The 17,663-nt window shown below is 41.4% G+C and overlaps 1 protein-coding gene across 1 annotated transcript; it reads right to left on the bottom strand.

The window, feature by feature from the left end:
- Positions 1–12,066: 12,066 nt before the first annotated feature.
- On the bottom strand, positions 12,067–16,422 carry LOC102932571 (cryptic protein-like). The gene is made up of 6 exons (XM_007056016.3): positions 16,166–16,422; positions 15,659–15,708; positions 15,364–15,540; positions 14,378–14,492; positions 14,179–14,288; positions 12,067–12,562 (listed from the first exon to the last, which is right to left on the bottom strand). The coding sequence occupies exons 1-6, from the start codon at positions 16,186–16,188 to the stop codon at positions 12,429–12,431; spliced, it is 609 nt and encodes a 202-aa protein (XP_007056078.2). The 5' UTR covers positions 16,189–16,422; the 3' UTR covers positions 12,067–12,428.
- Positions 16,423–17,663: the final 1,241 nt, after the last annotated feature.

Here is a 17,663-nt window from a genome sequence, read left to right as displayed (position 1 = left end):
GGGGTGCAAATTGCAGTGCGCACCAAAGTGCTACATTGTAAGTCCCCGATGTTGACATGGCAGGCATGAATTGAAAGATTCCTAGTTTGCATTAATGTAACTATGTTTGAAGAAGACTCCATTTATGCAAACTAGGTACTTTTTTGTTCACGACTGCCGCGTCCCCTTGGGGAGTTACAACACACTTTGGTGTGCACTGCTATTCACACCTCCAGACTCTGAACTGTGGGGCACCGTTGACAAGCCCTAAATCACTTGTCCTGCTTGCCTGAGAGATGCTTTCCTCCTGTGTGAAATTGCCTTAGTTGTGTTCAGTGGAGGCACTTAAGTCTGAGTTCCTTGGCTTAGCAGGGTGGAAAGCAGCCAGCAGGACATTCTTTGTGAGAGGCCTTTGACTTGGGATTCAATCCTCTTAGCTTGGTCCAAAATACCCTGTTGTTCTTCAGGCCATGCTGCCCATCTGTTTTCTGGGGCAACGGTTCCAGAAGGGCTGAACACCTACAACTCCCATCGAATTGTAACGAGTGTTTACTAGCACTCATCAAGTAATGGGTGCTTGCTAGCTCTCACCAAGATGAAAAACTAGACAGAGCAATGTTTTATTATGCGAGTGCAAGGGGCTCCCCCTAGTGTGTCAGTGTTACCTGTGTAAATAGAAATGTTTCCAACAAAAAAGGGCCCCAAATAGCAACCTTCCTTGATAAAGCATAAGTCCGATGAGACCATAAATGAGACTCCTCTGATACTGGTCAAAAGACATGCAGGCAGTAAAGACACTCTCACAATCCCTGCTGCAAAAATAGACGTTGGTGATATTTAGCTTACCCAGACATCTTAAGTAGTCCTTAAAATTGTTTCTAAATCAGTGTTTTAAAAAGACCTTAACATCAGGTTCCCACTTACTCTCTTCAATCCCCATCCTTGTGTGGTGTTTTGTGGATTGGGCCCACCTTCATCCCACCCAGGTCATCTCCTGATATGTCTCACAAAAATAGGCATTTTCTTATTGTCCATTTCCCCCATCCCCTCTTTGTTTTGGCTTCTGCCAATTAGTTGTTGAAGGGGGTATTCGTTGATGGCTCTGTAGGGCAGGTTGCACAATTTCTTGTGCCATGAGGGCAGAGAAAACTTGAACCTACAGCCCTAAGTACACATGAGCTGTGGTCTGCTGTGAGAGCAAGGCGGGAAGACTGAGGTGGTCACAAGGAGGTACTTCTTTTTGCCCACAGGCAGCTGAAGGCATAAGAAAGATTGGAGTTATGCAGCTTTCCCTGATTCCAGTGGTCCTCTGACCTGTCCACAGGCTAATCTGGCATTCCACTCCGACCACTCATCAGGTGGGGAATTTGCAATCGTAACAGCAGTCCCCATCAGTATTTAGGAACAGAATGATACACTGGTAAAGTCCAGAATTTCTGGTATATCCCAGAGAAACGTTTTCAATATATCATGAATTATTAAAGAAGCATTTTTATTTTGGCTCAGCTAATCACATACATAGCACACCAAGGTCAGTGCATAAGAGTGTTAAAGAAAAACAATAAATGTAGTAGACAACTAATTTTTTTTCTGGCAATGTTATTTCACGCACTGACACATTTTCCTCTTTAGCATCAATTTCTAGGACTGAATTCTTTAAAGTACTTTAATTAGTCTACCATTATGTTGTTATTTACTGAGACCCACAAAAATATCATCATCAGTTTACAAATGTCTGCTTCCTAGTTCTTCATATTTACATTCTGTGAAATATTTCAAGAGCTGAATATTTATACTAAACAGTAATTGTAGAAAACAAATATTTCCAAACATACTTAATATGCACATCTTTGCACTCTGTTAAACTTTAGCTGCCAGGAGCAAAGCAAGATATTTAGGCCTGGTATACACTAGAAAATTACATTGGCCAGGAGAGTGAAAAATCCACACCCCTGAGCTGTGCAGTTAAGCCGACCTAAATCCCTGTGTAGACAGTGCTAAGTCGATGGAAGAATTTTTCCACCAGCCTAGCTATTGCCTCTGAGGGAGACGGATTACCTATGCCACCAGGAGAGTTCCTCCCGTTGGTACAGGTAGTGTCTACACTGAAGCACTACAGCAGTGTGGCTGTGCCTCTGTGGTGTTTTAAGTATAGACAAGCCCTTAGCTTTGAAACATAACAAGCTCCTGTTATTTCTTCTTGTCTCGGTATCAGATAAAGCTTCTCTAAAATTAGTATTCAGAGCCTCAGGATCCATGCACATGGGAGCAGCATAGTTTGTCTTTTTGACACAGTTAACCCGGTCAGTGGGTTCCTCAATCTATTTGAAAGAACAGTGAGATTAAAGGTGATTGTTTCTTTCTATAAACGTCTTCACACAATTGCACAAGAAACATTCCTACTCCCTGCAGTAAGTGTATTCATGCTTATTCTCTGCCAGTTTGATTTTAATCCGTGAAGGGAATAGTGATATGTAAAACTCTTGGAAAAATACTGAATTATTATCCATCACATGTGATAGTTTGTCAGTAATCTTGTTTATATCTGTAATATTGTGCGTACTCATTTTAACTAGCCAAAGATTTTCCTATCCTTAATTGCCTAAGAGAGGATTTCTCTCATCTGGTCCTATAGTAAATACGAGAAGAGTATTTTTTTCTAAGTATTGACAATATGTTCAACTTTGGTAAACACACCAAGAAAAACAGTTCATAGCCTGAGGAGCACATAAAACATCCTTTTGTGATTGCATTCAGAGAACACATTGCTTTTATTCAAATGCTTGGCTATGATATGCTTCAAGTGCATCAATTTAGTAGTGATGTTAGGTTCTGAATGTCTGAATGTTCTGAACGCTTCATTATTACAAAATTTACTTTTCACTTGTATCTAATTGGAAGAGTAGGAGTAAGGCTGGCCAAAAAACAACCATTTTGTTTTGTGAAATATTGGGGTTTTGGTGTTTGCTTTCATTCCAGTGTGGAATAAAGCTAAGACCTGTTGAAATTTTTAAGTGAAAAAACACAGGAAAGAGACCCAGGGACTTGAACGTTGATTGAGAATGCCCTCATCCCCAAGCTATGGGCTGTTCTGCTGTGTTGTATGCTTTCTCTCTTATTCTGTCCCTTCTCACCTCCCACCTGCTCACCCAATCATTATGACCCAGAGAAAACTTCCTGATGACATTTTTGTGAAAACCTGTCAGTGTAATCAAAACGGAAATTTCATGGAAATGTGGTATCTCTTGATTGAAAAAAAAGTTTAAGCAAATCTTTTTAGACCAGCTCTGATTGCGAGTGGACTGATCTATTTCAATGGTGCCACTTGGTGGCCAGCTGCACTATCGCAGTGATACCTGTTCCATTGTTATAAATGTATATATGGTATTGTGACATTTTGATATAGTCTGTCTACAAAACCAACAGGCCTGATTAACATGACCCACATAACAGCATTACTGTGTTCTCAGGCAGCATTTCTCTGAATTTGCACTTAGTGATAGATGCTTTAGAAATAGACACAAAAATTGCATTTGCTGGGGATTGTCAGCTCTTCAGGGCAGCGACTGTTTTTGACTATGCGTTGATACAGGGCCTAGTCTGAGCTGGTAAGCATCTCTGTGATATTGTATGCAGCTCATGATCATGCTTTTAACCAAATTGTTTGCAATAAAATGATAGGCTGCTTTGTACATTACCTATAAATCCTTACTTTATTTCTTCGGACTTCTCTTATTTCAATCGTAGCACTTTCAGCAACTCTTCCTTCAAAGTCTGCTCCAGAATTGCCTGTTTATATGGAACTGGCTAGATAGATGTTTGCTGTGTCCTCAACGGGGAGCTCCAATTCTGCCAGCAGCTTCTCAGCAAATATTATGATCCCAGATTGTTAACATGAGGGGATGAATTTCATTCTCAGACATCAGGGCCACTCCCAGTGACGCTCTGGGCTTTGGTGCCCTCAGTGCTCGACCGTGCACTAGTGAATCTGAGTTCTGTGGGCGTATGAGGGTGGAAATGGCACATTCATTGAAATCACAGGACTGAGAATTGAACATTAGTGTTCAGGACAAAGGCATCAATTTCCTCTCCTTGCTACCCTATTTAATAATTTGCACCTTCTTTGTGAGAGGAGATTCTTCGTTTTAGAGCCTGCTTAGCGATGCAGAAGAATATTTGTTTAGCACTTCCCTCCAAGATTTCGGCTAATTCTATGGGTCTAACTTTCATCAGTTTTACCCCTGAGTTACTCCAGTGACTTCAGTGGAGATACTCCTGATTTAGGCCCTTATCCTGCAATGAGAGATCCTTCACTTTCTCGGAACTTCACTGGGCTTGGTGCAGGGATCCAACACCTTATAATGGTGCAAAAGGAGATTTGGGTCCTCTGGACTTGATTCTGCTCTCAGGCAGACAGGTGTAACTCCCATTAAGGTCAGTTTAACTGAGGGCAGATACATAGATTTTTAAGCCAGAAGGTACCATTTTGATAATCTAGTCTGACCTCCTGCACATCACAGGCTATAGAGCTCAGCCAGTGATGTTTAGAACTGGAATGTTTTTCTGTTGGAGAATGCTGATTTGTCAAAATCAAAATGTTTTGTAGGAACTGTTTAGATTTTGATGAAGTTGGGACAGAACCCAAGCAGAATTTCAAAACATGCCTAGTTTCTTGCCAGCTTTCCTGCTCAGCTCCTTGGCAGCCCACCTGGTAGGATGATGGGGAGCCTGGACTTCCAGGCTCCTAGCTCTTTGGCAGCCTGCAGGTGGGCTGATGGGGAGTTGAGAGCCTTGAAGCCCCGACTCCCAAGCTCTGAAGTTTCCAGGCTCCTCCCAAGCTCTGAAGGTCCCAGGCTCCTCCTCAGCTCTCCTGCTCTGTCAGAGCTCGCAGACTCCCAGCTCCCCTACAGCTTGCAAGCTCCCAGGTTTGTGGCTGGCCCTCCATGGCTCTAGGGCAGTCTACCTGGTGAACTGTCCCATAGCTGGGGCTTCATTCCTTTTTACAGAGAATTTCAAAATATTGAAACAAAACTACCTTTCTCCGCACAGCTGCAGGAATTTCTGCATCAACCTCACTTTCAGAAATATATCAAGTCTTGATTTAGAGACTTCAAGGGATGGAGAAGCCACCACATCCCTCTGTAAACTGTTCCAATATTTAATTATCCTCACTGTTAAAAATTGGAGCATTATTCCTAGTCTGATTTTTTGTCTAGTTTCAGCTTCCAGCTATTGGATCTTGCTCCTTTTTCTGCTAGATTAAAGAGCCATTTACTATCAGAAATCTTTTCCCCATGTAGGTACTTGTAGATTGTAATCAAGTCACCTCTTTACCTGCTCTAGGATAAACAAAATAGACTGAGCTCTTAAGTCTCTTAATATAAGGCATGTTTTCCAGACCTTGAATCATTCTCGTAGCTCTTTTTTCTGAACCCGCTCCAATTTTTCAACATCCTTTTTGAAGCATCGAGATCAGAACTGGACACCGTATTTGAAGTATATGAGGTTATACCGCCCCCCTACTTGTATCTGATATGCTCTGCATTTACATCCAAGTTTTGCATTTGCATTTTATCTACATACAACCTTGCACTGGGAGCTCTTGTTCAGATGGTTATCTGCTATTACCTCTGGGTACATTTCAGTGTCACAGCATTCCAGGATATTGTATCCCATCTTATAAGTGGGATCTATGGTCTTTGCTCCTAGTTTCACAATCTAAGGTCCCAGTCTTAATATTGCTGACACATTCACAACTCCCAATTAATTCCGGGGGTGTGTTTTCCTATTAAGTATAGTTGAACTGGCAATGAAATGGCATCTATTTTAGCACAAATATTTGATGTCTTATCTTGTATTTTTGATCAGCATTTGGGATACAATGTTATCCTCACTCATGACAAGCATGCTTGACTGAAAGGAGGACGTGGTATGGCACTTCACTGCATTAGCTTTTGCAGCATATCATTACTATCCTGGAAATGTTGCAATGCACAGTGTTTCAGTACTGGATGGGTTTTCTCTCAGAGGTGTCATTTGTACCTCCACACAGAAACAGTGAAATGCATACTGTCTCCTCTCTGTCTCTCTCCTGTTTACTTTCCTTCATAATTGCAGTGTCCAGCCTACTTCTCTAGTTTACTTTCACAACTCCTCTGTGATGGATGCATCTATTAAAAGGGACATGTTAAAAGCCTAGTCAGGGCACTTTTTTGCCTGTAGTTCCCATCAGCTGAAGAAATTGACTTGAAGCAGCGAGGGGAAATTCCCAAGGTGACCTGCTACAAATGGAAATCAAAGTTAAGTATCAGCAAGTATTATTCTCAACTGTGAGACTGGGGTGCAATGGTGACATGATCCTGAAAATGAATTGAGATCTGTGTTCCTGGCCAATATTCCTATGTCACTAAATTTAGCCCCGGCAGTTTGTTTCATATCAGTTACTCTGAAATTACTCATGCAAACATTCTAAACAAAGGAAGCTATGACAAGGCAGAATCTTAATACAGTTCTTGAATGGCAGCTCTGTGCTAAACAGAGGTTGCACAACATCTTAAGTATTTACAAAGTGGGATATAGTGTTTGTTTATCACTCAGTGGAAAGAGTGGGCCTTCCAGGATAATACCTGAGAACAGAGTAGATTTATTATTTGACTGGCTCTTAGTTTTCATAGCCAGCATGGAACTATCACGATTAATGGGGACTGGATTTACATTGGTGATGGAAAACATGTTTCATAGATGTTCAGCACATGACACTGCTCCATGCTTCCTAATCTTTGGAGAAATTTTAGGTGAGAAAGCAGAGAATAGCACTTCCCTGAATTTGCAAATAAGATTACTGAGTCAAACCATTCTAGAGAGCTATTCTACACTGAGCTACTTGTTTTTCTTTAGTGTGCAGAATCTTCTAGGTCCCAATGACCAATGTCCTAAAATATTTCTGACCAAAGCAAGAATCAAGAATCCTTCCCCCATTGCCCAGGAGATTATTCTATGCCAATTTCAATTCTCTTTCAGTTCTATCCAGAATAGGGTGACCAGACAGCAAGTGTGAAAAATCGGGACGGGGGCGGAGGGTAATAGGAGCCTATATAAGAAAAAGACCCCAAAATCGTGACTGTCCCTATAAAATTGGGACATCTGGTCACCCAAATCCAGAAGCACTCCTCACATTTCACCATCCCCTCAAAATGATCTGGAAAACAAGAGATCTTTAGGGGAGATTCTCCCACCTCATGAAAAATAGGGGAGTGGATTTTAATATTACTTGCTATAGTTGGTTCTCTGTTTTTGCATATTATCTTTCAATTCAAGGAATTACTGGCATCATGTGGATTCTACAAGAAGTTCAACTGTTTTTAGGTGGAAATCTCTTTACTGAGGGTGTGAAACAGGGACAGGTCTACTGTATGGTAATCTTGAAGATTTCATATACTTGAGATTATTTGTTGAATAATATTAGTATATATATTTAGCACTGTCCAAGACACACAAATAATTGTTTAATTCTTCCCAGAGGTCCCCTTTATGATGCTTATTCACTCATCTAATCAAGCAGCACCTTGGTATTCAGTGCTGTACAAAGAAAGTACTTCAACCTTAATATTGGGACCAAAGATCCTGAATCTAAATCCTTCCTGTGCCATCAGTTGCTTAGGGCACAAATAAGGCTCTGCCATCCACTGTTGCCAACCCTCATGATTTTGTCTTAACTTGGGGGGGTGGGGGAGGGAGAGAAAAGGGGTAGGCATGTGTCAGGGCTTCTGATACCAATATATGTTCAATGTTGAGTTGGAAAAAGCTTCTTCACAATCTTAAATGAGAAGGAAGGAATTTGGGAAATCAGACTCTACAAGGAGTTGACTGAACTGTGCACCTTTTAACACTATGGGGCAGTTACAAATTCTTCCCTCTACCCTCAGAAATAGTCAGTGAAACAGTGGAGACACAGCAGGTGTCAGTATCAGAGTGGATCACATGATTATAATCTCAGATACACAGGAAGAGTGTAATCAGACTCTAAGAAGGGCAATAGAGAGAGCACAAGTGTTAAACTTGATGATGTCTCCAGTGATGGCTGGTGAACTTTGGGGGAAGTGGGGCCTGCATAGGATTTTTTCTCCATTCAGCTTCCTTCCTCTCCTTCCCACCAGTGATGCTGAGCAGCTGAGACCTCCCCCACACCTCCCTGTCTACATCCTGGGCCCTCTGTTCTCCCCCCATTACATCCTGTAAGCAGGTCAAGTCAGGGCACAGCTCGAATAACTGGGACTGGTACGGACGTGGCCATCAACAGGGCCAACCCAGCACAGCATGCTGCAGGGGCTCTGGAGAGGAAAAGCACCCAGGGTTCTGGGGCAGGACAGAGCTGCTTGTGGCTTCATGAAGGAGGTTCTAGCAGTGAAGAACTACTCCTCATATCCCTCCACTTCCAGGCTGCTGTTCATGCTGCCGCTGGTCGAGGTCATCAGTGCTGGCCACAGCTGGATTTGTGGCACTGAACTCACTGCTCAAGCCACAAACTGCAGTGACTGTACAGAGCTCTAACAGCCCTGTGTAGATCCCGCTGGTCTGCTCTCTGGGTATCTTTTAGAGCAGGCCAGCAGGGCTATACAGGGCAGTTTGAGTGGTGTTCTGTCCAGGGCCGGCTCCAGCGTTTTTGCCGCCCAAAACAGCAAAAAAAAAACAAAACAAAAAACCTTGCCACCGAAAACGGAGGCAGAGTGATGGTGCGGCCACCGAATTGCAGCCGGTGACCAAAGAAGATTTGCGTCCCCGCTGCCAAATTGCCGCTGAGCGCGAAACGCGCGGTGACGGAGCAGCCGCTGAATTCCCGCTGCCGCTGAGGGCGGATTGCCTCCCCACAGCCCGATGTCCTGCTGCCCCCTTACATTTGCCACCCCAGGCACCTGCTTGGTTTGCTGGTGCCTGGAGCCGGCCCTGGTTCCGTAACCTGGGGCAGTGAATCTAGCACCCCAAACCCCTCTCACTGCACAGTCTATGAATGTGTCACATGGAGGTGGAGAAGAACTCCTACAGGCACGTGAATGACAAACTCAGAAAATTTATAGCAGGCTGCTTTAGACTTGCTGTGTTCATGACTCATATTTAGTGATACACAGAGACCTATATCTAGGTGTGCTTTTGCATATATTCTGGGGGGACATGGTGTCCTAATGCCCTCTATTCATGAGCCACCACTGGTTTTCTCCTCAAAATATCCAGTTCATGGAGAAGGAAGTTGAGTTTATAGGACTGTGTTGGAAAGTCCTGGTCCACTCTGTACTACCAAAATCTGCAGAATCACTGCAACTGCCTTTTAAGGGCAGCAAGTTAAAAAATAGATTGGAGCAAACCTCTGAGAGTTTAGGGCTTGGTATTACAATTGTCATGGGTACCTAGTCAAGTATGGTGACAATTCTGAAGAGGCAAGAAACAAAACAAAACAAAACAAACGAAAAACCAAACCACACCAAGACAGCTGCTTTTTCAAGATACCAATGATGCTACATATCAGGTCACAATTGTACCCTTTGGTATATTTCCTTTATGAATGGTTTCATGTCTTTACCAATTATATGCTGTAAGGGATGGCATGATCAGTACTTTAGAGGACAGGTTGTGCCATTTGTTTTAGTTCTGAGGTAAACTGTGAGGAGTGAGAAATCTAATGGCCTGGAGAGGTGTGAAGCATTTGATAAATATTTCCCTTTGACAGTTTCCCTTCTCCCCAGAGGTGGCCACATATAGGGAGGCACATGCATGAACTTGTGGCAACAGATGTCTAGTTTGCTAGGACATGCTATGTTTGACTGAGTGACCTATAAAAAGAGTTAGCATGAAGCTGTAGAGTAAACTTCAGTGTTAGCTATAAACAAACCTCACCAAAGTGCTTGTAATTGCTTTGTTAGAAGGATGGCCCAGGCCTCCATCGTAGTGGGGGTGGAGGAGCATTTTCTTTTATCTACACTTCTAAACAGCTGGAGACAGATAAGAGCAGAGACGCTTTTGGCCTAGGCAAAGAGTCTGACTATGTGCTTTCCTTTGTCCCTTGCTGCTTACAGTTTTCAGTCCTTCTATTTGTATTTTAGTGTGTGTGTGCAAAACTGTATGTGGAACAGCTACCACATATCTTTTTTTTCTTAAGGAATTAAGGACTCCGTTGCTTCATTTTAAACTGAAATCTTGATCTGTTCCATGGAAGTATCCAAGAAGAGAAAACTAGCCTCATTATTCTCTAGTAACCCACTGACATGCAATGTCTGGAGCACTGACACAAAGGGAAGGAAAATGGCTTTCAAAATATAGATATCACTTGAATGATATGCCTTACCTAGTCTGGTAGATCCAAATAGGTCTTCAAGAGCTCATCTTCAACATTTCCAGTTCCTTAGAATATAAGGGCAGGAGATGGAGGGGGCAGGCATTTTTAAACCATTTTTAAAATGGTGAATCTATGTTCTTTGTCAACTCTTCCTGCCAAATGAGGTTAAATGATCAGATCTTTGCATTTAGAGTGAGCTAGTGATTTCCACTGATGTTAATGGGAAACACTTACCTCTCTGGTCCTAATCAGCAATTCTGGAATGCTGCTTTGCTAGAACTTTCTATTGGTCTAATTCTATCAGGCCCCAACAGCCCAATAATATACAGTTCCATCAGGGTTAGTACACACAGACTTACATACTCCTGCATCTCATGTCTGTTTGGCTGCCATATGCCTTACTTATGTTACACCATTTAAGACTGTGATTTTGGATGTTTTATATAGTAGATGTACTCTAATTATACTTACTGTGCACTTACACACACATTTTGTATTTGTCTTCAAATGTACAGTATATTTCAATTACCCCACAAGTTACATAATCTATAATACACTGAACAAGTATGCTCTATATCAAACTTGAAAACGTTTCCATGAGGCATGCATAGTTTGATCTGCGTGTTTGATACAGAATCCAAATCACCAAGAACTCCAATTTATAACACAATGAATAATTTTTTTCCAAAACAATGTATCCATTTTAGTGTAAATTTTGCCCCATCTTTGTGGTTGCAGTGGTTCCTGGTGGCAGGATGGTGGTTTCTCAGGACAAGGGGAGTGGAAAAGACCTGTGCCCTGAGCATCTTGTAGAGCTCAGCTTCATGGGTGATTCCCTGCTTGATCACAGGCATGTAAGGTTTAGATTGAGATAAGCCAGGGGATTTGCTGCCTTGCGGATTTTCAGGCCCTTAACCCTGCCAACACTAGAGGGGGCACTCTATGGCTGAGAATGCTACTTCTTACATTAGGAGTAGGGAGTTTAATGGCGAGCATCACCTCACTAAAGTGACAGGTTTCAGAGTAACAGCCATGTTAGTCTGTATTTGCAAAAAGAAAAGGAGTACTTGTGGCACCTTAGAGACTAACCAATTTATTTGAGCATAAGCTTTCGTGAGCTACAGCTCACTAGTGGCTTCCTTGGAGCTCTGCAGCTTTTTGGGGGGAAGAAAACAGACTCCTCCCTCCCAGAGAATACTTGGTCAGGGCACTGGTGTGTGGATTTGACCCTTAGAGAATGGATGTCTTACTTGAATTTGCTTTCTCAGAAAGAGACCTCCATCTCTCTGTGCAGCCTACCCACACCTCCGTTGCTGGAGTGGAGAAGAGTATCGGCTGTACACGTGCCACTCATGTAGGTGTGTTGGGGTGGGGAATGAGCAGAGAGCCTTGGATCTGGCTGGTCAATATAGGGTGGCTGGAGGAATTAATCTGCTAGTTGGGGGCAGTAGCATTTTATTACCTCTGGGATTGCAACTGCTTACACAGGGCTGCATCTCAAGGCACAATCAACTCCTAAGTGCTCACTGGTGGAGGGGCAACACATTTCCAGAGAGCTGCTCAGATTGAGTCCCAAGAGCAGCAATTAGTCACAGGAAATGCCACAGCCACTTTCCAACTTTCTCCTCTTCTTTTTTAAAGACCGTGAAATAAGGTTTGAATTAAAAAGTACAAGAGGGATCCTTTCAAATAATATTTGTTTTATTTTTTTAAATAAAATGTTAAATATATACAAAGGAAATAATAGCTGTAAATTTCCAATGCTTAAGGCATAGAACATCAGGGGGTTTCTTCCACTGGAAGAGCGAATACTTCAAAACTAGAGAACTGCTTACATCAGACCCTGATAGAAGTAGTAATAAGAATTAATACATAGCATTCATACAGTTTAGTGCTTTTCATAATCTAAGCTCTTTACTAATGTTAACTAATTAATCCATGTCCCTTTCAGGCAGATAAGTAAATCGAGGTATCTTTAGGTTAAAGAGGAAAATCCGAGGTAGAGTACATTTCACCTCTTGTCTTTTAGTCTGTTAGAAAAATGGTTTTGTCAATGGGCAAAACTCTGATTCAAAGCGAGGGGATTTCAGTCCTAAATAAATATTCTTTCATATAGCCAGTCTCAAAGCTGCAGATGGAGCCGGCTGCAGAGCAATGCGAAGAAGCAGAGGAGGAGAATGAGAGAGCAGATTGTTTGCTGTGATCTCGGGCCACTAGAACGTAACCGGAGGAGTTCCTCCTCTTCCATTTTTAGATCTGAGAAAATAATAATAATTAAGAAGAAAAGTTAACATGGGAGTGAAATAGGAATGATTTCAACAGACTTTGAAATGTCCTCCCAACATCTTTGCAGGTACTTAAGTTAAAGCTATCAGATGTGAAAGCCGATCAAAAAGTCTATTCTCAGAGGAGAGATGTGAATGGATGCCATCAAGGAGCGTTTGAGAAGCAACTGATAGCACTTATCAGCTCTTGCAGGCATTAATCTCAGCATAATCAAAAGTAAATACCAAGCACTGACAAAGATGTTAGCAAGTGGCATGCACTCATTCTTTATGTTGACTGTTAACCCTTTCCTCAAGGGAAAAAAAGCCTTCCTTCTATAGCCATTAACACACAAGCAGAAAATAACTGAGTAATTCAGCCCTAAAAATTCTGTACACTAGTTCCTATACAGCACTTTAAACCAATCTTCAAAACACTTTACAAGTCTATGGCTTGGGCTAATCTAGAAAATTAGGTTTGCATAACTACTTTGCTCAGAGGTGTGAAAAATCCACACCCCATAATTGTGTAGTTTGATGGCCAAAGTCCCCATGTAGACAGCATTAGGTCAACCTAGCTGCCACCTCTTGGGGAGTTCGATTAACTACGCTGACAGGAGAATTCCTCCCATCAGAATATACTGTCTACACTGGGGGCGCTTTAACATGGCTTGCTGTGGTCTCCCAGCGCTCTAAAAAACCCCACCTCCATGAGGGGCATAGCTCCCAGCACTGGAAGCATGTCTCCCAGCGCTGGTGCACTGTCTACACTGGTGCTTTACAGTGCTGAAACTTGCTGTGCTGGGGGGGGAGGGGTGTTTTTTCACACCCCTAAGCAAGAAAGTTGCAGCGCTCTAAATTGCCAGTGGAGACAAGCCCTAAGTTGTGTCTACTCTGAAGCGCTAGTGAGGTGCTGCTATAGAGTTTTAAGTGTAGACATACCCTAAGAGTACTCTCATGATTAAGACACAAATTGAAGTGGTATTCATCCACCCCTAGGTTCCCATTCTGACTCTACCACCTGCTTCCTATGTGATTTTGTGCAAGCCTCTTAACTTCTTGATGCCTTAGTTTCCTCCTGTATAAAATATGAATAATAGTCTATCCCTGCCCCAAAGAGTTGAGGTGAAGCTTGTAACATGTAGTGAGATCCTCTGACAAAAGGCTCTAAGTAAGTGTAAAGACTTTATTTGTATTTTATGTTGGTAACCATTTTCAAGAAGGTTCTAAACTTTCTGACCCAGCAAATTGTATGCATGTGCTTTACACATATGAATAGTCCCATTGACTTAAGTGTTTGAAAAACGGGCCAACTAATTTAACCTCTTTAATTTTTAATTGAAATGGGGGAAATAATTCCCTACTGTACAGGAGTGTTCTCATGCTTTATTAACTAACATTTGCAAAGTACTTTGAGATCTGTGGACGAGATGCTTTAGAAGTGCAAATGTAGAAGTACCCTTACATTAATGTGTTCTCAAAAGTAGACCAGGCCACTGAATAAGTTTCATGTTCTCTGAAAATGCAAATTCTGCAGAAAATAATGTTGTCAGGTGGCTACTAAAAAGCCCCATTTATTCCCCACTAGTGAAATAAGCATCTCCTTACCACAGTTGTCTTGCGTTATTTCCGAAAGACAGTGCAGAATCCCATAGCCACATCGACAGAATCGACAACCCTTTTGCACCCAGACTCCATGGGCAACGCTGCCACAGTTGCTGTCAATGACAAGGGAAAGGTTTTGCATTTCCCTACTTGTCTTCAATAATAATCTGGAGGATCTCTGCCATCCTCTTTGCTTTCTTACCTATTCTGCTCATCATGCTCACAATATCTGCCAGTGAAGTGTTTTGGGCATGCACAGAAACTGCCCAGGATACAGGTTCCTCCATTTTGACAACAATGTCTGTTCAGTTTTTTACCTAAAAGACAATGTTCCACAGTTTACTAAGAAACAGGAACACTTTGAACCAACCTCCTTTCTCATTTGTTCTTTCAGTCTCTGTAGCTGCCAAAGGATCTTCGGGATGTCTAGTGTTATTGGCCTTAGGGGCAATAAAATTAGCTGCCTGTTAGGAATGTTTGTTCAGTTAAGCTGAGTTTGTTTAGTTAAGGATTAAAAGCAAACTACTAGGGATTACAGGATGGTCAAGAAGCAACTCCTGACAACGTCTACAGAAGAAGTCTGTGTGGAACTGAAATATTTCACTTTGACAGAGGCAGATTTCAGTCACACTTATAAATCAGGGTTGTTCTTTAGCACTGTCACTCAGCTTTACTCTGCCATGCAAAAGAAACTAAGGAGATCTGACTGGGTTGGATTCTCTCACCCAGAACTTTGTGATGATATGAGAAGCAGAAATCTGTAGTTGTTTTTGGGTGTTACTGTTTGTTTACGGACAGTCACTCTTAAATGAAAATGATTAAAATTTCAATTTAAAGAGAATTTTTAACCATAAAACATAAAATCATTTAAAAAAAGTTCGTCTAGTGCACATCTCATTTGTAAGACCAACTTTTGCACTTATTTTCTTTATCCTTGAGAGTGGTTTTGTAAATGGAAGAAACCTAGTTCAACCTTAATTTTATATGCTCACTTTATAAATAGTAGTACACAGGGATTTCTAAATTGTCCAGTTTAAGCTATCAGAATCCAGCCTAGTTAGCGCTTAGGAGGACAGTCTGCAAAGGGTTATTTACGGTGAATGAATGCTTATGAAGGCACCTTGCAAATGGTTAATATAGCAATATTACAGCACCGCGCACACAGGATGGTATATAAATGTTACCTACTATCTGTAAGCCCAGTGAAAGGTACAAAAGTCCTCGAACTCTGTTGCTTGCTGCTCTCATCACTCCGATTCATGTCATTAAACATATTTAGAGTAGTGCCTTGATTTTTTGGCTGTTGCTTTTGGGCTGTTGCATGCACATTTTCTCCATCACTTTTATGCTCCTCTTTTTCACGGCCTTGGAAAGGTAGTGAAATCGGCAGGGGAGGGAAAGAACAGTTTGAAATGAGCAACACATTATATATTCAGGAAAACTAGCAAACAAAAAGAGATGGGAAAAATGAAGCTCCCCTTACCTTTTCCATAATGAATGACTTGCAAGGCCAGACTCACAGTAAAAAGAATTCTACAAAAATCAAAAAAGATGAAATCAGTTTATGGAAATAAAAATTATGAAGCACATTGTTGACAACTGAAATGAGTTATTATTAAAAATATACGGAGGCTGATCGGCTACAGGTAGTGTAATTCAAATTAGCACACCACAAAATAAACTTGTCAATGAAAACAACTGTGTAGGTATAAATCTAGTTTCCCTTCATAATACCACAGATTCCTACTTGTTTTCAAGTCGCTATGTACAGTTGTTGAGTACAGCTAGGCTATTAGTCAAGTAACCCATTACAAAAGCACGGAAGACAAAAGTAGGCATTTAATCTTCATTTGAACTGAAGTTCACAAATACATTGTTTCAACTGTTACTCTTGTTTCAAATTGTCTGCTCTGGATGATATAAAGAGAGTTGGACTCAAATCAAATGATTCCCAGATTGTAGAAAGTAATTGGCAGGCAGATCTCCTTACCGAACATGCTGTCCCCGGTACATTGTCCGTCACTCTGCAATTCTAGTGTGATTCTCAGCAGCTTGACTGGATGCACGATTCCAAGGTAGATCAGTCTAGGCTGTTACATGCAGCAATCTTCATACCATCCACTGTGACTGCTCCATCAAGAGACAGGATAAAGAGCAGAGAAGAGAAAACGGAGGAAACTTTTCCTTTTATCTCCAGACCATAGCAATATAGACGAGACATAGTTCCCAGCTCTGCAGCTTGTAGATCCTCACTGAGGTAGTGACAGACAGTCACTTATCATTTCTCCGAGTTTGCTCGTCCACCCCACCCCTAACCCACACACAGCTTGCTGGAGGTGGAGCAAAAAGTGCTATTTACATCAGTTTCTGTTTGCACGCAGTGAATTGGGGGATCAGGTCATTGGATGCCTAAAGTTAAGTACCTAAATCCATTTTTAGGACTTCAGTAAAGATCATGATTTTCAAAAAGACTGAGCACCCACTTTAGGCATACAAGTTTAGAGTGTGTGGGCCTCAGTGTATGAAGTGATTTAATTCAATTCGTTGCCTTCTGTAACATGAGTTATTGGGCACTGACAGAGGCTGGAGACTAAATTTAATGGTGTGATCCTCTATTGCAAATCCTATATATCGCTGATCATGTAACTTATATTAACATGATATAAGTTATCATATAACATTATCCTTTTAATTTAATCTATAAATATAGGGGTTCCTTCATTATGAACACAGTCGGTGAAATTCTACCCTGTTGAAGAGACAGCTACAGAAAAGAAACACATTCTGGTGAATCTTTGTGCTCTTTAGGGGCAGAAGTATATATGTGTGTATATACATAATTTTCATATTACATGTGGATCTATATTCAAACTTTTTTATGCCTACTATGTCCCTCCTTGCTTGCTCCTAAATTGGTCTCTTCATAATTTCTTTATTAGATGTAACTGACTAGCGTAACTATAACAAGACAATATGAGGAAGTAATATTTGTCTGAAACATTATGGTTCAAATAGCTTTAACATCATGCAGTGTAATTTATTTTTGACTCCTGCATTCAAAGTTCTCCAGAGAGTGTCATAAATCCATATATTGTCAATGAGAGTTAAGTTTTGCATTTGGAGCCTTAATTTTGATGAAAAATTTGTAACACTCATGTAGCCATCCACCTAAACAATGGCTATGCATTGGGGGAGCATCAAGGGCATCACTATTAATTCCAATGACAGGTTTCAGAGTAGCAGCCATGTTAGTCTGTATCTGCAAAAAGAAAAAGAGTACTTGTGGCACCTTAGAGACTAACAAATTCATTCCTATGTCAACTGTAAATTTAACTTAGTAAATTGCCTACAGAGCTCTCTCTCTGTCCGATACCATAATCAAGATATAATTTAGCTTGCTCTAAACATCGTGGGTAAACCACATTTATGGAGATGCCATCACAGGGTACGAAGAACACACTGATCTGGCAGATGATGGATCCAATTCC

The sequence above is a fragment of the Chelonia mydas genome, chromosome 5 (genome assembly GCF_015237465.2).
Source record: "Chelonia mydas isolate rCheMyd1 chromosome 5, rCheMyd1.pri.v2, whole genome shotgun sequence".
Taxonomy (NCBI): Eukaryota; Metazoa; Chordata; order Testudines; family Cheloniidae; genus Chelonia; species Chelonia mydas.
This window is presented reverse-complemented; position numbering and strand designations above follow the sequence as displayed.